The sequence below is a fragment of the Coenobita brevimanus genome, chromosome 86 (assembly GCF_032717465.1).
Source record: "Coenobita brevimanus isolate Jiangsu-jjx chromosome 86, ASM3271746v2, whole genome shotgun sequence".
Classification (NCBI taxonomy): domain Eukaryota; kingdom Metazoa; phylum Arthropoda; class Malacostraca; order Decapoda; family Coenobitidae; genus Coenobita; species Coenobita brevimanus.
The window spans coordinates 20,750,666-20,771,953 of record NC_137039.1 but is presented as its reverse complement, the minus strand read 5'-3'; the positions used below and the strand labels follow the sequence as shown (position 1 = coordinate 20,771,953).

At 43.3% G+C, this 21,288-nt stretch overlaps 1 protein-coding gene across 1 annotated transcript; it reads right to left on the bottom strand.

Moving 5' to 3' along the window:
- Positions 1–2,919: 2,919 nt before the first annotated feature.
- Positions 2,920–3,363, bottom strand: LOC145410595 (uncharacterized). The gene has a single exon (XM_080280710.1). It carries the CDS (start codon positions 3,361–3,363, stop codon positions 2,920–2,922), a length of 444 nt encoding a protein of 147 aa, XP_080136836.1.
- Positions 3,364–21,288: the final 17,925 nt, after the last annotated feature.

The window sequence follows — 21,288 nt, the reverse complement described above, 5'->3', positions numbered from 1 at the left end:
TCCCTGGAATTTTTCACTGATTTCATCCATTGAAATAAGCCCTATGTCCTATTCTTATACCAAATAATATATACAAGATAGAAATAAGGTAAGTGAGAGTGCCATACACCTGGAATTGGCTAATTATCACCTGACAACACCTCACGTGCACTCGTTCGCTAATTTTTGCTGTTTATTTCCCCTTGAAATATGCCGTATAATCTATTTTCGTAATAAATATACATATAAGGAGGGAAGGGAGAAGCCTAAGTGATATTTACATTCACCTGGAACTACCTAATTTATAATGTATTGTCTATATTTCCTGCCAATCATTTCACTGCTATATATTAGCTGTGTCAAGAGGCTAACGTTGGTAGTAATGAATTTCCCTAGGTAGGCCACCACCCCGGCCCACCCTTATCAGTTCACTCTCATCTTCCGACGTGGAGGTACGTCTGTTCGCTCTTGCTAGCTTCAGGGACTTTTCACCCCCATGCAAAGGGCCCTGTGACCTTTACCCCCTACTAAACCTCGTGTGGAAAGAGGTAAAGGGCTGACAATTGATAAAAGAGTGAATACGATCTTTCTACTGAGTAAAACAGTGCAAGTGGAATTGTAAATAATGTGTAAATAATGTGTAAACAGCAAGTGAAAGTAATGAATGTAAATATACGTGAACAGTGGAAAATAGTTTTATAAGTTATTTCAAGTGACAGTGCATAACACGGTGTAAATAAAACAGAAATGTAAATAACGTAAATAAAATAGAGAACGTAAATAGAAATGTAAATGAGTAGTATTATAAGAATACGAGTATATACCCTAAGAGTAATGAAAGTGAAAGTTTCACTCTAGCATGTCTGAATACTATGAGTTATGAGAGTGAAGGTGAAAGTGACATTCATTCTCAATGCTAGTATACGGGACGAGAAAGTGAATGCTACGTATTTTACTGAAAGAAATTGAATCCCTACAGTAACAATAAACTAATACTACTGAAGGAAACTTATGGATAAAGACTGTAGATATATATGTTTTACAGTAATAGAAATATTAAAGTGTGAGGGGTTTTATGAATAATAAATGACAGAGTACCAAGAGCAAACTAGCGCAAGTGCGACGGTCAGACGCGCTCGTAATTTTCATTGCTTTCACAGTGGGTTTTTTTTTGGAGTATGGATCCCAAACTACTTGAAAATCATAGAGTAGTGGTTATAGTGTTAATATCTGGCTGTGGTAATCATATTACGGGTTGTCGGGAAGTGTAAAGTGGAGACTTTGTTACCCAACTTCAGAGGTCTCCACAAGTCCTACGGTAACCGATGAAGGCTCAACAAACATCCCAGGAGAAAGCTGAAGGTATGTGCCATATGCATATAAAATTTTAATATTCTAGGACTAATAACTGATTTTTGGCAAATATTTTTTGAGAGTCTGTCGGAGCCCGAATAACCCCGGGGCACACACAAAACATTGGTAAACATGCCCGCGGTGTAGGGGTTAAAAAGCATACAGTTAACTTCCCAACATCATAAGTCGAATCTTTACTAATCAATCTCTACATGTTAAACATCATTGGAGAGAGAATTTTATTACCTTTCGAATGCCGGAGGTCCCAGTTTGATACAAGGTATGGTGTTCGAGTAATAAGCGAAAAGTAAAACCCATTTCCGACAGACAACAGATTTTTTTTATTCGGGGAGCTCGTGAAAAGCTTTTCGTGCCACTGTCATGTTTTTTTTTTTTATTTTTTTTTATCATCGTATGCAGAATTTAATTGGCTTTCATTTGAGGCCAAACGGTGATCCTAGGCCTCATAGTTTTCGAGAAAAATGGGAAAAACTACGGTGCACCCATGCTATGTCATGACTGTAGGGCAGTTTCCTGCCTTCCTCTAAGCTACTGCACATATTTCACCAATTCTTTGTACACTAGATATGCACACTATACTCACATGATTCACTGTCACTATTATTATAGCTGAATGCTCACATTTGGTGCAGGGTAGAGGCAGTGTAGTTGATTAGAAACAGTAGCATAATCTTCGTTGGGCCAACGGTTGATAACGACCAGGACTGCTTCACAAACACCAATATCCTATTGCAAACACCAAATCTAATCACAACAGTGCCCAAACATTATACACAAGCACTACTGGTACAGTGAGATGTGTTGCACGGCCAGGACGGGAGTAAGAGTGGAAATTTAAAGGGACAGCCATGCATCGCCTTCCCCACCCACAGCTCATTTGGTACTGAATAACCTGCAGTGTTGCCAGATGGTTCAGAGGTAATTTCAGGAAATTCTGACCGAAAATTTCAGGAGAAACGAGTATAAATTCGGGAGTTTCTCATTTTAATACATTACATACTGTACTTTACTCACTTTATGGTACTTATAATAATTGGTAGATCAAATAGAAGAAATGAATGAAATTAACATTTTTTAAATAAAATTTTAAGGCACTTGCAATAATTGGTAATTAATGATGAAATTAACGAAATTAAAGAAAAAATTTAACAAAATAGTGCCATGAAAATTACTTTCAATCATGAACTCAAACATGTTATGCTGGTGTTTTTAAGGCGACTTCTCGTCCTAAAAACACTAGCGACTGAAGTGGGGTCTTCTTTCCGGACCGGAAGTAAAGCACCCACAAAGGAACAGGACATAAAAACCAGGCAGTACACCTAAACACATCTATTGCCTTAATTCTAACCGTTACAATAAAACACAGAGTGATATTTGAGATACAGGGGACAGGGACACAGAGTTAACCTTCAACACCACAAGATACAGTCACACTTAGTACAGGGTGTTCCAACACCTTAGCACCCCCCTGCCCAGCTTAAATTAAAAAAGGTAGAAAGGAAACAAATATATGACAGAATAGCTGTATTAATTGCCAACACATGTGCACACTTGTAAGAATTTATATCAATATTTGGTGTGCCCACCGGCCGCCGCTCGAACTGTTTCCAATCGTGCCGGGTAAGATTCCAGGAGTGACACAAACAACTCGCGGTCGAACTCCATTTCTTCGAGGACATTGGCCACAGTAAGCAGGAGGTCTTCCCCGGCGTTCTGGAGACGTTGTTCAACCCTGTCCTTAAGTATTGCTCCCAAATGTTCACAGACGTTGAGGTCAGGCGATGCTCCGGGCCACTCATCATTTCCAAAAAAATCAACTTTGTTTGCCTTCAGAAGATTTTGCGTTGCCAGAGCACTCATGCACGGAGCTCGATCGTGCAGAAATGTGGTTTCCTTGATGCTAAGGACATTTTCTGAGCTCTTTAGGAATGGAATGACATGTTGAGTCAACACAATGTCTCGGAAGTATCTTCCATTCCATGATTGTCCTTGTTCTTTGACGACCCACATCAACCTTTTCGCCGTGAACATCAAAAAGATACCAACACATTGTTCAGATTTTGATCTCTCTCGAATCTTCAGTTCTTACGGAATGTCATCAGTGTTAAGAGCCCAAATTCTGTCGTTCTGAAAGTTGGGACGACGAACCTCATAAATAAAAAATTCATCTGAAGGAGCCAAGAAAAGGAAATCATCTGTTGCCCACTCGCTCAAAAACTCACAAAACCACATGCGATCCTCCACATTTTTCTGCGACAGTTTTGGCGCTGGAACCTGATGAAAAGCCTTGGCACCAATGGAGTGATGAAACCTGTGGATGCTTGCAAGACTCTTTTTCTTCCCTCGAATCCGTTCAATCTCCTTTTGAAGCCCGCGGATACTTTTTTTCTCTCTAGCAAGCGACTCGGTGATGATTTCCTTGATTTCCTGAGACAAGCTTTCTGCCACTTGAGCAGGCCGGCTGTCCATCTCGCAGTCAAATGGATCACGATTCCAATTACGTTTGACAAAGTCTTCAGATCTCTTCAAGTATCTGGCAACCCAGGATCGGGATATGGTTCCTGCCGGCTGATCTTTGGCGATGCGAAAAGTGATGGCCATAATGCGGCATATCCACCTCAATTTCTCTGAATCATTCACCAAAGACATGTTTCACAAAATCTGTAATAAAAAGAGAAATAATTATTAGATTACCATAAAATTTGGTATTTGAATAAGCAATTAAATGTACTTTCCTACTGTATTAGTGATTTTAGTGACGACCCAGTTATGCTGTGCACGGGGGGGGCTAGGGTGTTGGAACACCCTGTACACAATACAAGGCACATACAGGGATGTCTTGAATTATATATGTTATTGTCCATATGTCACTTTTAGGCAGGATATACACTGAACTGACCACAAAGGGAATAAACAAGATTGGAAGTCCGTAGGGGAAATACTACTATAAATAAGACAGGGTGCGGATCGCGACACTTGACACAGTCACTTAGTCCTGGGGACACTTACACACAGGCTTTTAATCTACCCGCGCACCCTAGTTTCTATTCGTTCACAGAAAGTTATTTTATTGGGGGGACTCGTATAATTACTCTAAGGTTCATTCCCTGTCCTGCCGGGCACTGAGTTCTTTAGGACTAATGGTAACTGTTGCTGGTTTTGCACTGGTCTTCACTTGGTCACTGTTCACTGTTATTTCCCCTGGTTTGTTCTCGGCACAAGGGGCGTTACTATTTACCTGTATCTCCTGGGTAATGTTCACTCCGTGACAGGGGCGTGAGGGTAGAACCCTAGGGGGACCCGGCCTGCAGAGGGCAAGGGATTACCCGCAGGGGAGTCACTGCTCGGGTCACACTCGTCGGTGGGGTGCAGGGAGGCCCTTCTGTCTGGGGGCCTCGACCTGAGAGGTGGCCCTCGAGTTGGAGCCTCGTCGATGGGATGCAGGGAGGCCATCCTGTCTGGGGGCCTCAACCTGAGAGGTGGCCCTCGGGGCTGGGGCCGAACAGCTGGAGCAGTCGGGCCTGTCGTCTCTGGCTCCGTGGGGTGAGGGAGCCTGGATCGCCTTCGTCAGGAACCGGTGGGTCTGGCCTGGGGGTCCTGGGACTGCGGGCGCCTATAGGGAGAGGCGCCGACAGGGCTGGGCTGCGGCAGCTTCTCCGTCGGGACTCGGGCAGGAACAAGGATCTCCCAGGGGTGGGAGGTAGGTCCGATATTGGGCCTTGCCATCACTCTAGTGACACCTCCGGGGCTATATTCCCGGGTGGTGACGAAGGGCTCCCACAGGGGGAAGAGGCTGGAGAAGGACTCACGTAGCCCATGTCCTCTCCAGTACATCCTGAGGCCGGAGCCTTGGGTTGCCTTACCCTGGTATGTACGTTGGCTGTGGCCGTGAGCCTACCCGTCGTACGAGGAGCAACTGAAGGGCGTACAGGGCCGCTCCTTCCCCGCCACGTATAGGGACCGTCGGCGCGATGTTGCTCCCGTAGTATGGGAAAAGCAGGAGTAGGGGGCACAGAGGCCACACTCCCTCCAGTACGTACTGAGGCTATCTTCAGGGGCTTCTCTACCCTGGTACGTGCCACGGCCAGTGCCGGATGCCTACTCACCTTACAAGGAGCAACTGAAGGGTGTACAGGGCCGCTCCTTCCCCGCCACGTATAGGGATCGTCGGCGCGGTGTTGCTCCTGTAGTAGGGAAAAGCTACACGTACGATAGCAGGGGCTCTTTACTCTGGTACGTACTTTGGCCGTAGCCGGGAGCTGATCTTCCCGACAAGAAGCAACTGAAGGGCGTACGGGGCCGCTCCTTCCCCGCCATATATAGGGACCTTCAGCGCGGTGTTGCTCCCATAGGAGAGAACAGCAGGAGAGGGATGCACTGGGGCAACTCTCTCTCCGGGGTGTACTAAGGCCGGAGCCTTGGGTCGCCTTACCCTGGTACACTTTATTAGGCCATAGCCTTGGGCCTCCTGCCCTTGGGCCTCCTGCCCTAGAGAGTGTAACAATAACCGTCAATACGGTGTTACCTGAGACTGAATCTAGTTCAGTCCCACCCCTATTCTGATGATGGTTGTCCCGCCCGCAAGGTAGTTGACTTTCCCCGGTCACCTAGTGTTGGGGCAGTTGCGGAGAACAGGGGCTCAGGACAGTAGTGTCCCAGTGACCCTCTTGACCTGGGTCACTAACCCCACCGTTGTATCCTCCTGGGGTGGTGGTGTGGTAGCGGCCCGGTGGTGGGGTGGGGGGTGGCGAAGTGGGAGGTCCGGCGGCGGGCATTTTACCACCCCCCGTGGTGTAAAAGTCACGACCCCGTGAGTGGAGGTGGTATGTGGTGGAGGTGGATGTCTGGTGGGCCGGTGTGAGGTGTTGTAGGAGGCTGACCCAGTGGTTGGTGAAGGTGTTAGGCTCCTGGTGAGGGTTGAGAGTGAGCCGGAGGGAAGATGGGTGGTCGGTCCGGCGTAGGAGACGGAGAAGGTGGTGTGTCTCCCGAATCCAGACAGGTGGGCGGTCGTGGTGGCTCCATAGCACCCTCTCAATTTTCGTCTCTGGTTGTGAAGTGGGAAGTTTCCACGATGCCTGATGAAGGGGGAGGGTAATGGAGGTGGTGTTTGGGGTGTGGGTGGCATGTGTTGGGGAATGGGGAGCAGGATGGGGGGGAGATGGAGGTGTGGGGGTGTATCTAGATGGTGGGCAGAAGAGCCGTTGTGATGTGGTGGTCGTGGTGGTAAGGGTGGGTGTAGGCGGTGATGGTGGTTGGGCACGTGGTGGCATGGGCTTCCCGTCATGGTTGTGGCCGGTTGTTGGTGGTGGTGTGGGGTATCTTGTGTAGTGGGTATGGTCGGTGGGTAATGGGTGGCCAGGAATGGATGAGTGGGTGGAGTTGGTGGTAGGTGGGGTTGGTGCACGTGGGGAGTTGGTGGGTGATGTGTTGCGTGGGGCAGTGCGTGGTGGGGTGCAGGTGGGGTGTGGTGGGAGTTGTGGTGGTACGGTGGTGGTGGTTGTTTCCGCAGTGGTGAAGGTGGGAGTTGGTGATGGGTGGTGTGGTGCGGTGTTGGTGGTGGGCGTAGCGGGCGGTGATTGAGAGTGGTGGGTTGGAGGAGGTGGGGTAGCCGGAGGACATGCAGGTGGAGGTGAGGTTGGTGAAGGATCGGAATCGGAGGAAGGTGGTGGTGGGTCAGGTAAGGGTGCAGTGGGGGAAGGGGTTTGTGCACATGGTGAGGTTAAGGGTGGGGTGGGGGAGGTGAGCGAGGAAAGAGAGGCAGGTGAGAGTGAGGAGGAGGATGGTGTGATACGGAAGGCGAATGAGTTGGCTGTGTTGGCGGGGAAAATGAGTGGCGGGGAAGTGATGGTGGTGGGTGGTGCAGGGTGGTAGCTGGGAGGGAGTAGACAGGAGGAGGCGGTTTTGTGAAGTAGGTTAGGGGAAGATGAGGTAAGGGTTCTAGGAGGTCTGTGAATGGGGAGGCAGGGTTTGTGTTGGGGAGGAATAGGAAGGGGGAAGGCGGTAGTAGTGGAGAAAGTGGTGTGTGAGGTGGGAAGGTTAGGAATTAGGAATAGGGGAGGGCAAAATAGAAGAGATAGTGAGAGAAGAGGAAAAGGAAAGATGACGTTTCCCCCTGTCGTAGGCTGGGGGAGATGTGAGGTGGCCCCCGTCATTACGGTGGGATGCGGGGGCAGTGGGGGGGCGCCTCCTGTGCCTTCCTTGTTTTGCTTTCCTGCTTTGAGGCTTGGGGCAATCGGCGTATGGTGGAGAGGCTTGTAGGCGCTCGAGTTGTTTTGCTGTGCCGGGCAGCTTTTAGCTGTTCACGAATGTCGTGGATTGGGCACTCAGGGCAGCAAGGAGAAAATTCCCACGGATTTACGGGGATATGATCCGTGGGGAAATGCTTGATGTCGCCGATGCATTTGGGGGAGGAGTGGACGGCTAGAAGGCGCCTTATTAGGTTGATTTCTTTATCCAGGTCTCCCATCGGTTCATGTATTATGAAGCGGTCTTTAATAAAACCAGGGAGGGTCCTGAGGAGTTTGTGGAATATGAGTTGTTCCCGGGTTTTTGTGTCTGTGCCCGGGTACGCAGCGGTGACAAGCCCCCTAGCCTGGATGAAGGTGTCATCGAGGCTTCCGTCGTATGTGAGGGCGTCTAGTTGCGATAAGGCTACAACTGTACCCAGAGATGGCATCACTGCCTGTTTCACAATGTGTTTGAATTGATCCCATTTTAGTCTCGGGACGATTTTCGGAGTGACAGTGGCGATTATTTTACCCAGGTTAGGTAATGTGACTGCAATCTTTTCTTTGTCCAAGTCGAACCCTATGTCTAAGAGGGGTTTAACTATATCCAAGTACTCATCAATGTTACATTGGTCTGGGTTGAATTTCGGCAATTGAATGTGAGGTTTGGCTGCCATTGTGCAAGTTTCCTTTTATTGTTCCTCTGTGCTTTTACTTGGATCCAGAACCACCGCTTGCCACCAGTGTTATGCTGGTGTTTTTAAGGCGACTTCTCATCCTAAAACACTAGCGACCGAAGCGGGGTCCTCATTCCGGACCAGAAGTAAAGCACCCACAAAGGAACAGGACATAAAAACCAGGCAGTACACCTTAACACATCTATTGCCTTAATTCTAACCATTACAATAAAACACAGAGTGATATTTGAGATACAGGGGACAGGGACACAGAGTTAACCTTCAGCACCACAAGATACAGTCACACTTAGTACACAATACAAGGCACATACAGGGATGTCTTGAATTATATATGTTATTGTCCATATGTCACTTTTAGGCAGGATATACACTGAACTGACCACAAAGGGAATAAACAAGATTGGAAGTCCGTAGGGGAAATACTACTATAAATAAGACAGGGTGCGGATCGCGACACTTGACACAGTCATTTAGTCGTGGCGACACTTACACACAGGCTTTTAATCTACCCGCGCACCCTAGTTTCTATTCGTTCACAGAAAGTTATTTTATTGGGGGGACTCGTATAATTACTCTAAGGTTCATTCCCTGTCCTGCCGGGCACTGAGTTCTTTAGGACTAATGGTAACTGTTGCTGGTTTTGCACTGGTCTTCACTTGGTCACTGTTCACTGTTATTTCCCCTGGTTTGTTCTCAGCACAAGGGGCGTCACTATTTACCTGTATCTCCTGGGTAATGTTCACCCCGGGACGTGAGGGTAGAACCCTAGGGGGACCCGGCCTGCAGAGGGCAAGGGATTACCCGCAGGGGAGTCACTGCTCGGGTCACACTCGTCGGTGGGGTGCAGGGAGGCCCTCCTGTCTGGGGGCCTTGACTTGAGAGGTGGCCCTTGGGGCTGGGGCCGAACAGCTGGAGCAGTCGGGCCTGTCGTCTCTGGCTCCGTGGGGTGAGGGAGCCTGGATCGCCTTCGTCAGGAACCGGTGGGTCTGGCCTGGGGGTCCTGGGACTGCGGGCGCCTATAGGGAGAGGCGCCGACAGGGCTGGGCTGCAGCAGCTTCTCCGTCGGGACTCGGGCAGGAACAAGGATCTCCCAGGGGTGGGAGGTAGGTCCAATATCGGGCCTTGCCACCACTCTAGTGACACCTCTGGGGCTATATTCCCGGGTGGTGATGAAGGGCTCCCACAGGGAGAAGAGGCTGGAGAAGGACTCACGTAGCCCGTGTCCTCTCCGGTACGTCCTGAGGCCGGAGCCTTGGGTTGCCTTACCCTGGTATGTACGTTGGCTGTGGCCGTGAGCCTACCCGTCGCACAAGGAGCAACTGAAGGGCGTACAGGGCCGCTCCTTCCCCGCCACGTATAGGGACCATCGGTGCGGTGTTGCTCCCGTAGTATGGGAAAAGCAGGAGTAGGGGGCACAGAGGTCACACTCTTTCCAGTACGTACTGAGGCTATCTTCAGGGGCTTCTTTACCCTGGTACGTGCCACGGCCGGAGCCAGATGCCTACCTGCCTTACAAGGAGCAACTGAAGGGCGTACAGGGCCGCTCCTTCCCCACCACGTATAGGGACCGTCGGCGCGGTGTTGCTCCTGTAGGAGAGAACAGCAGGAGAGGGATGCACTAGGGCAATTCTCTCTCCGGGGTGTACTAAGGCTGGAGCCTTGGGTCGCCTTACCCTGGTACACTTTATTAGGCCATAGCCTTGGGTCGCCTTACCCTGGTACACTTTATTAGGCCATAGCCTTGGGCCTCCTGCCCTTGGGCCTCCTGCCCTAGAGGGTGTAACAATAGCCGTCAATACGGTGTTACCTGGGACTGAATCTAGTTCAGTCCCACCCCTATTCTGATGATGGTTGTCCCGCCCGCAAGGTAGTTGACTTTCCCCGGTCACCTGGTGTTGGGTCAGTTGCGGGGAACAGGGGCTCAGGACAGTAGTGTCCCGGTGACCCTCTTGACCTGGGTCACTAACCCCACCGTTGTATCCTCCTGGGGTGGTGGTGTGGTAGCGGCCCGGTGGTGGGGTGGGGGGTGGCGAAGTGGGAGGTCCGGCGGCGGGCATTTTAAAACAACTACCTTAAAAACGTGCAAAGATGCACCAAAATATTAATCTTTCTCTTCACCATGCGATGATCATCAGAACTATCAGCAACTCTTTTGACCAATACATTTTTTTTCTTACACATGGCACTAGCTATTCTTTATTTCTTCGTTAATTTAAAATTATGACAACTATCACATTAAAGAAGCCTTTTAATGTGAAGCATTCCTTAAAGAGATTGAGATGACCCTATTTCTAAATTTTGTTTTCATGTGGTTTATATATGAAAGTAGTCTTTCAGCTGTTGCACTCGAGTGAGGCAAACAGCAAATTTAGCACGAAGTCAGACAGGTGTGGATACATAGGCTGTTTCTCCTTTTTTTGCGTCACACATATCCAAAACGGAGCTGTGCTGATATCAGCACTCAGTACATCACTTTCTGAGCAGCCTTTATTCTGTCTATATTTGGTGCAGTCTGAGAGGTAATAAGGGAGGGAAATGAGGTCATTAATGGAGCAACTGATACTACTGATCTTCTTACAAGAAGGAGATCCAGTACCTCGAAATTTTGGTGAGCAGCATTAGCAAAGGGGAATTCTCTCTCAGACACTCGTTAGCTTCTATGGATTTTAACTACCATTCAGCAAATTTTCTGTAGATATTCTGGAGCACTGATCGAAATTTCGGGAGATAATGGCAAAATCCATTAAAAATTTCTGGAGATTCATCAGAATTTCAGTTGATCTAACGATATTTCGGGAGATCTGGCAACACTGATATTAACCTGTCCGCTCTCTTGCTGGTATCGGAACCCACAGTTGCCAAATCAATACTTCTGACAAGGAGCAGGGAAGCTATGACGCCTCCAAAAATGACGCCGATCGGCCAAAAACTTATCCTCTGATGAAAGTTTATGCTTTAATGACGCCAAAAGCATCAATAAGTATAGCCGCAACCACACCCATATGACGACAAATGCATCACCGTGTACGAAAAGGTTAATTTGGCGGTTTCTATGTTTGTCTTCATCGTTACTTTCCACTGGGAAATATAGAGTTATTATCCATGTTTCTTTTGTCAGGCTCCTTCCTCTATATTCCGACATCTCCTTGTTCTGGGTATGTTCCTTCATTAGTTGTACTGTATTGTTACATCCCCACCCCACACTGCCACAGGCTCCAACAGCAGTAGTACAGTATAGGAAGGACGTTGCACAGTTAGTTGTTTTTCCTATGGTCAGCCTTTAGGTGTACAGTACACAAGATCAGCTGAGGCGTTGTAAATAAACACTGGCTTCTCACATTCACTGTCTATATTTTCCAAATAATTCCACTTAATGCTTTTCATCTTCACTGTTTTCACAAGCACTGGAGTTATACAAACTTGACTAACTGCAATTATTACACCTAATGACTGACAACACCACCATTTTCACAAGTACCGATGATGTACAAACTTCAATAAACACTTCACTGTTTGCCAACAACACTTCACTGACTTCACAATTACCGAAAATCTACAAACTTCCCTGACACTGCACTACACTCAAACTGAACTGAAAACTGACTGACACCCGTTCTAGTCTCTTATCCATCCTTATATAACAGCGGTTCTCAGACTTTTTGGTGCGTGACTCTATTTGGAATATTTCAGGACTTGGCAACCCACAGGGCAGAGAGAGAGAGAGAGAGAGAGAGAGAGAGAGAGAGAGAGAGAGAGAGAGAGAGAGAGAGAGAGAGAGAGAGAGAAAACTGGTGCATTGACTATCATAGTATGAATATGCTAATAGTGTAATAAGGATTATTACAATTTCAATTAAGTAAATAAAATACATCGAAAGCATTAGGCCTATCTACGTCCCTGCAACCCATCAAAATTCCTCTTGTGACCCACTTTTGGGTCGCGACCCATAGTTTGAGAATCACTGTTATATAAGCTTGCATTGTTCGAGAAATTGATCTGCTTCTCCACAGTTCTGGTGTATTCCACAGAGAGAGAGAGAGCACAGTTACCAACTTAGAGACAACCAAAACATGCCTGAGTTTTCTTACATATCACTATAAATTATTTACCATAAAAACACAAATGAAATTACACAATTTAACAATCACATAAATAAAACATTATTGAGAAAAAGTACCTAAAAATTAATGCACAACTTACTAAATAAATAAGCTCACTAACAGCAGGCAAACTGGCAATGCTGACTCGTACCGGAAGTTACTGTAAACACAGAAACAACAAGAAGCGACAAGATTACCTAACTACCAAATCTCGCTTCTTAACTATCCCCTCCCTAGTCCTTTGTCGTCCCAACAAAACTACACAATATATACAAACATAAACCTTAATCCTGATGAAACATCTAACTATACACAAAATAATCCTTCAACTTATCAGGTCCTCTTCTGTGCTGCTTACAACGATGTCCTTGCACCTCCACACAGACCACTCCTCCAGGAAGGTCTTGGTCCTCTTCTTGACTGGGAAACTGCCACTATCCTTTTGCACTTCAGCTCCTTGGTCCTCCTCAACCTTTGACCTTTGGTTCTCACAGTAATAGGTTAACTTCTTGGTAGATCCTCAGCCCTTCCACCGACTTTGGCTAAATTCATATAAAAATTGTTTATGTAGCTAACAGTGACATAACGGATTGACTTTAGACCTTCCCTTGTGACTCTGGCCTTTGTTCTCAAAACTGATTTACTTTATTCTTGCCTTATCCTCAACACTTCCACAAGTTTGATCTATATTGGAGAATAAAATTAAGTTAACCATGCCATATGACCTTCACCTTTGAGTAAATGTTCTCAAAACTGATTCACTTCCTTCTTACCTCACCACCAACCCTTCCCCAAGTTTATTCCGAATTAGATAAAAGCTGCCAAAAATGATATAGCTACGAAGCCTGTGACCTTGACCTTTGACCCTTTGTTCTAAAAATCAATGGGTTTACTCATTGGCTGCCCCTCAATCCCACATCAAATTTGATTAAAATCAGATAAAAATTTCTTGAGTTATTTTATTCACACACACACACACACACACACACACACACAGGGGTTCAATCTAGGCGGACGTGCGACACCGGCGCTCCGTACCAAATCATCACGGCCAGTGGCAGTACCTAAATTTGTATCTTTGTATGAGTCAAGCTCAGTACCAGGTTAGACTAAATGATTGTTCATTATTAAAAGGAAAAAAATAATAAGTTTAAACAAGACTTGTTCAAACAGGAAATAGAACCAAGACGAAAGAATACGCTGTCATCTCTGAGGTTTGTTTAGACTACAACAACACGGAGATTGTAAGTACTTGCTCCGCACTTTAAGTATTGCAAAATGGATACATACTTTAGTAAAGCAAATTTGGAAATGAAAAGGGATAAAGGTAAAAAGCAAAATGATGATTTCTACCAAGAACTGGTTGAAGTAGAGACTCACAATAGACTGGTCGAACGTGTAAACAAACTAGAAATGGCTTTCAAAAATGAAATTGATGAAATAAAGAAGCAGATGCACTTGCAAAAGGAAGAAATAGAAAAACTAGGAAGGGAGGCCAGTAAGAAAGACACAACCATCAGTGAACTAACAGTGGAATTAAGTACACTTAGGAAGAAAATGAGTGAAATGGCAAGTACAGTAGTCAATCACGATAGTGTTATGGAAGAGTTCAAAAATGACACAGAAACAATTAGGCAAGTTAGCAGTCTTATAGACCAGAGCAGTGATATTGAGGAGAAAATTAACACAAGTGAATGAAGCTGTGCAAAGCTACAAAAATGATGTAGAAACCACGTATGCTGAAATGGTGAAAGTAAAGAAAGACTTAGAAACAAGGGTAGAGGAAAAAAGCATTAAAAAGGAGGTAAAAAGAATAATCCAAAACAATCCAAAGTTAGTCAGAGATTCAGTAGAGATAAACAAATCAATAGTAATCACTGGTATAGAAGAGGAAGAAGTTAAAAACCAGTTCACAAGAGACAAAAAGGAGATGACAAATGTAATGAACTTACTGAAAGAAGTATCAGAGGAAATCTGTAGTAAAGACATAGAGGAACACAAAAGGTTAGGTAAATACGAGAAAAGCAAGGTGACTTTCCAGAGTGTAAACACTGTGGAAGAGATACTAAAAAATGCAAAGAATCTTATGGAAAAAGAAGAGTTCAAAAATGTATGGATAAAAAGATGCCTAACACAAGAGGAACTGGAATTACTGAAAGAGAAAAGGGAGGAAGCAAAAACAAAAAATGAGGGAAGATCAGAAGAGGAGAAGAAGAATATTTTTTTTTACAAAGTAATAGGATTGCAGGTACGAAAGTGGTACACAAACAGGATGGAAGAAAAAGGAGGAATGTAGTAGAACCATGTCATGACAAGTATATAAACAAGATTATTAAGTTGATGTACTCAAATGTGGATGGAATGGTATCTAAATTACTAGAGATGAATGATTATGTCAGAGAAAATGAACCACAAATAATATGCATAACTGAAACAAAATTAACACCAAGGATATCCAATGACATACTAAACTCAGAGGAATACAATATATGGAGAAGAGACAGAAATTTAAAAAAAGGAGGAGGAATTATAATATTAACTAAGAAAAATCTAAAAGTCAAGGAAATAAAACTAGATATACCATCATAAGTAGAACTGATTGCAGTAGAGATCGACACAACTGAAGGTAAAGTAATTGTAGCCAATTTGTACGATTCCCGGAAAGAAAGTATCAGGAAAAAAAGTAACAGTAAAAAACGTAAGGGAAAGAGCTAATCTAACCTAACCTAACCTAATCTAACCTAACCTAACCTGACCTAATCTAACCTAACCTAACCTAACCTGACCTAATCTAACCTGACCTAACCTAGGAAAAGTTGTTACTTTTTGACTGTTACTTTTTTTCCTGATACTTTCTTTCCGATTCCCAATTTGTACATGCCACCCAGATCAAACACATGGGAAAGAGACGAATATGAGGACCTGGCAGAGAGCACAATTCAGAGTATAAGATCATTGCTACATAAAATGGAAGAGAAATCGGAAAGAATTATACTAACTGGGGACTTCAATACAAATATAAATTGGAATACTCTAGATATAAATAGCCAAGAAAGCTGTTGGGACCAAAAGCTCCTAGATCTCGTACAAGAGCTTTTCTTAACGCAACATGTGAGGGAAACCACCAGAAAAAGAGGACTTGATGTACCTTCAGTGCTAGATCTAATATTTACTAGGCAAGAAAATGATGTTGACAGTTTAATATATCACCCTCCACTCGGCAAAAGCGATCATGCAGTACTAAATTATAACTTCAGGATAGCATATGACATAATAAACAGCAATGACAGTTACAAAAAGAGCCTAAACTATAAAAAGGGAAATTATCAAGACCTAAAGAAGTATATCTTAGAAGTTGATTGGGAAAATGAGCTTAGAGGACATGATTTAAATGCTGTATATAAAAAATTTTGTGAATTTTATGAAATAGGAGTCAAGAAGTACATCCCACAGCACAAAGAAGCAGATAAGAAAATACAGAAATGGTTCGATACAGAATGTAAAAAATCAAAAGAAAGAAGAGATTTGTTGTGCAATAGATACAGAAGACACAATAGTGAAAGGGCGTATAATAATTACAAACAGGCAAGAAACGACTATACAAGAATAAGGAGGGAAGCCCAAAAACAGTTTGAGGAGGATATAATAAATAAAAGTAGTGATCAACCAAAGCTGTTTTACAGCTATATCAGAAGCAAAACCAAAGTAAAAGATATAATACAATCCATTACGGACGAGGGAATCACTTATACACAAGAGAAAGATATTTGTGAAGCACTGAATAAGAATTTCCAATTAGTTTTTACAGAAGAAAAAAATTTTGAGAGGGACTATGTGGAACACGCATGTCCACACATACTACCAGATATACAAATGGTAGAAAAAGTAATACAGAAGGAGTTAAGTAAATTAGACAGAGGAAAAGCAAGTGGTCCTGATGAAATTTCATGTTGGGTATTACGAGAATGTGCAAAGGAGTTAAGTAAACCATTATTTATAATTTTCAAGAAATCCTTGAGTCAAGATAAACTACCTGATATTTGAAAAAAAGAAAATATTGTCCCCTTATTCAAAAAAGGAAATAGACAAAATCCACTCAACTACCGACCAGTATCACTGACCAGTGTTGTAAGCGAGGTATTAGAAAAATTTATAAGAAAGGCTTGGGTAAATCATCTAGAAGAACACAGTATGATAACAGAAAGACAGTTTGGTTTCAGAAAAGGAAAATCATGTGTTACTAATCTGTTGAGCTACTATGACAGAGTAACAAACACAATACAGGAAAGGGAAGGATGGGTGGACAGTATCTATTTAGATTTCAAGAAAGCTTTTGACACAGTACCACACCAAAGACTTTTATGGAAACTGTACCATCAAGGAGGAATTCGAGGCAAACTGTTTTGTTGGATGCAAGACTTTCTCATAAAAAGAGAAATGAGGACAGTACTAAGAGGAAACCACTCATCATGGAAAGAAGTGACTAGTGGAGTACCACAGGGTTCAGTGCTGGCACCAATCATGTTTTTAGTGTATATAAATGATATAAACCTTAACACTGGAAATGAGAGCTATCTGAATATGTTTGCAGATGATGCAAAAATACAAAGGAGAATTACTAGCACAGACTCTTGTAGGGAGCTACAAGAAGAATTAAATAAACTTCATGAATAGAGTAGTACATGGCAAATGGAATTCAATGTGGACAAGTGTCATGTAATCAAGTTTGGTAAAAGTGGAAAAAGACGTGATTGGGATTATAAGTTAGGAAATAAAACCCTATACACATCAGAAAGAGAGAAAGACCTAGGTGTGATTATCAATAACAGACTATCTCCGGCTGACCACATCAGCGAGAAGGTACTGAACATGTATACATTGCTTGCAAATATGAGAATAGCATTCACATACATAAATGAAGACATGCTAAGAAGGATAATAACATCATTCATTAGACCAACCCTGGAATATGCATCAGTAGTCTGGAGTCCTCATCTCAAAAAGCATATAGACAGGATTGAAAAAGTTCAAAGGGCCGCTACAAGATGGATACCAAGCTTAAGGGACCTAAGCTACGAAGATAGACTAAATAAACTGAATCTACCAACTTTACAGGAGAGAAGGAAAAGAGGTGACATGATAATGCTATATAAGTGCATATCAGGAAAGGAGAAAATAGACATAAATGATTACTTAACATATGGAGAAGCATCAGCAAGAGGACACTGCAAAAAACTGCATAAGAAGAGAGGTGATAAAGACGTAAGGAAATTCAGTTTCCCAAACATAGCAATTAATCAATGGAATGCACTACCGAATGAAATAGTGTGTGCCAAAACAATTCACAAGTTTAAGGATATGTCCGATAAATATGGTTTAAGACACGGGACAGTACGAGCTTGACTCATTCCTGTAAAGATACAATTAGGTAAGAACAATTAGGTAAGGTAAGATCACCGCTCAAAACATAACACCCACCCTCACAGAGCAAGAGCGGGAGTAATATATATATATATATATATATATATATATATATATATATATATATATATATATATATATATATATAGCGGCAATGCTGGGAACGCTACTAATAAAAAGCAGCAGCGCTCTCATTCCCGTTACTAGCTCGAAAAAGTAGTGGCGTTACTGGTTTCGCTACTTGATATGAAATGTAGCGGCGCTCCCGCTCCCTCTACTTTGGATAAGAAAAACGTACACGAAGGAAAGGTTAAAAAAAATCTGTGATATAGAACTACACAATATTGATAATATTAGTCAGTCTGAGTTGTTATGTTGTGTACCAGTAATGTCAGCATATACTTATACTGAAAAAAAAAAAAAAAAAAGTTATATACATGTCGGTGTCACTTTAATGAAGCTTAGAGCCGAAGGTACAGTAAAAAGTTATTTACTGTATAATGTAACAAATGTTCTTTTACATTGTTACCTAGTATACTTGCTGAAAGTAACATACGTAAACAAAAGGCAAAAAAAATGTGGCCTACCATTGATACATATTATATAAAGTTATTATATTATAAATGATACCTATTTAAGACATGTACGAAAACGAAAGTAAAAATGAACTGGGGCTTTCTTTTAAAGGCTGTTTATACAATAGCAATGTTTTTTCCATTAATTTAAACTGATAGTAACATAGTGTTACGAAATAATAACGTAGTGAGTAAGAATTAGTCTGAAAAAGAGAGTGGGGGAGAAAGCGGGAGTTAGAGACGGGGATAGGGATAGTGAGGTGTGTGTGTGTGTGTGTGTGTGTGTGTTAGCATTGCCTACATCTAGCTGACATCCTTATTTATCTCTGCTAAATTTAAATGATCGATGATTAACTAGCAGTCCTGTCTAATTATTGCACATTAATAAATAATAATTTATAAATTACTGATGTAATGTAGAACAAACATCATTAATTGACAGAATTGACGGAAGTACTATTTTTCGTCATTAATAAATACAACTAAACCGTCGGCATATCTGAACGTACCCACCGCCTCCGGACCTGTATTCGTCGCGTGAGCAGCGAGCAGCGCGGTAACGCCCGAGTACGGCCAAAAAGTAGCGGTGCTCTCAGTTCCTCTACTGGCTAAAAAAAAGTAATGGCGTTACCACCATCGCTATTAAAATAGTAGCGGCGCTATTCCCAGCGGTCATAAGGGGTGCTGTGGAGGAGCCACTGTCGCATACTAGTATACTTGCACTCAGTCGGCTAAGGTGGGCCGATTGCACTTGGTTCACAGACTACGCACACACACTACAACACCACAGTCACACTCACAAGCACTTCTCACCCTACACACACTGTAAACAGCCTAAGCCACTGGGTAAAGATTCATTGGTTGTATCGTCCCTGCTTAGGAAGGAATAGGCCGGTCCTGCAGTAGACACTCAAACGGCCGATGATGATATATATATATATATATATATATATATATATATAGGGTGACCCAGAAAAAACTCCCACATTTGAAAGGTAAGTTAAAAAAAAATAGTTAAAGATAATCAAAATATTATTTGCACACATGAAACTTCATTCAGCACAATTTTTATTCATCATGTTTTAAAGATAATATCCTTCAAATGGTGGCCGTCATTGTCTATACACGCTTGGAGGCGATTTCTCAAGGCTGCAATGGCTCGACGGGTCATGTCAGGTGGAACAGCGGCTATCTCCTGCTGAATAGCAACCTTAAGGGCTTCAAGAGTTTGGAGTCGATGAGTGTACACTCGTGATTTAAGGTAGTCCCACAAAAAAGGGGCGAGGTCAGGGGAACGGGCCGGCCACCCAACATCGCCATACAACGAAATCACCCGATTCGGAAACATTTCCCTCAGTACTTGCAATGATCTTCGAGGAATGTGTTCCGTAACTCCATCATGCTTAAACCACACATCGAGTTCTTCAAGCTCAAGGTTGCTATTCAGCAGGAGATAGCCGCTGTTCCACCTGACATGACCCGTCGAGCCATTGCAGCCTTGAGAACTCGCCTCCAAGCGTGTATAGACAATGACGGCCACCATTTGAAGGATATTATCTTTAAAACATGATAAATAAAAATTGTGCTGAATGAAGTTTCATGTGTGCAAATAATATTTTGATTATCTTTAACTATTTTTTCTATATTAACTTTTGAAATGTGGGAGTTTTTTCTGGGTCACCTTATATATATATATATATATATATATATATATATATATATATATATATATATATATATATATATATATATCATCTCATCAGCCGTTTGAGTCCACTGCAGGACCGGCCTATCCAGACCGTAGTCGGGACGGTACAGCCAATGTATCTCTACCAAGTGGCTTAGGCTGTCTGGTAGAGATTGTATGTAGGGTGAGAAGTGCTTGTAAGTGTAATTGTAGTGTTGGAGTGGCTTTGGATGTGTGTGTAGTCTGTGAACCAAGTGTAATCGGCCCACGCAAGCCGACTGGGTGCAAGCTTACTTTATAGTAAGCGACACTGGTTCAACCACAGCACCCCTGGTGTTCTCCAATGCAGTACGTGGCCGGGTGAACACTCCCAAAGTTTATTACCCTGGCGGGGCGCTGAACCCTGGCTCACCCGTGTACGAGACGCACACTCTACCACTGTACCACAGAGGCTCCATATATATATATATATATATATATATATATATATATATATATATATATATATATATATATATATATATATCATCATCGGCCGTTTGAGTGTCTACTGCAGGACCGGCCTATTCCTACCTAAGCAGGGACGATACAGCCAATGAATCTTTACCCAGTGGCTTAGGCTGTCGGGTAGAGACTGTGTGTAGGGTGAGAAGTGCTTGTGAGTGTGACTGTGGTGTTGTAGTGTGTGTGTGTAGTCTGTGAACCAAGTGCAATCGGCCCACCTTAAGCCGACTGGGTGAAAGTATACTAGTATGCGACACTGGTTCATCCACAGCACCCCTTATGACTGCCAAATCGGTCAGTGGCTCGGTGAACACTTCCCAAAGTTTTTACAACTCTGGCGGGAGGCGAATATATAATGTGTCCGACTCTGGGCATAGGCTTCACAGCCTGCTCCCAAAACCCAGTAGTCCTCCTACATACCATACATCTCTACATGTCATATATATATACTATATATATATATATATATATATATATATATATATATATATATATATATATATATATATATATATATATATATATATATATATATCGTATGAACAGCACATTGGTCATTGAGCCAATTGGCCATTGTACGTTCAGGATTTAGAGAGAGAAGCTTTTGATACCTCCACTTCCCTTGAACTTTGTTACAGTTGATTTGTTTATTAGTTCAAATGTGTTACCGAACGCTTAAAAAAAAATATTGAAGAAGTAGGACGGACACGTATATGGAAATAT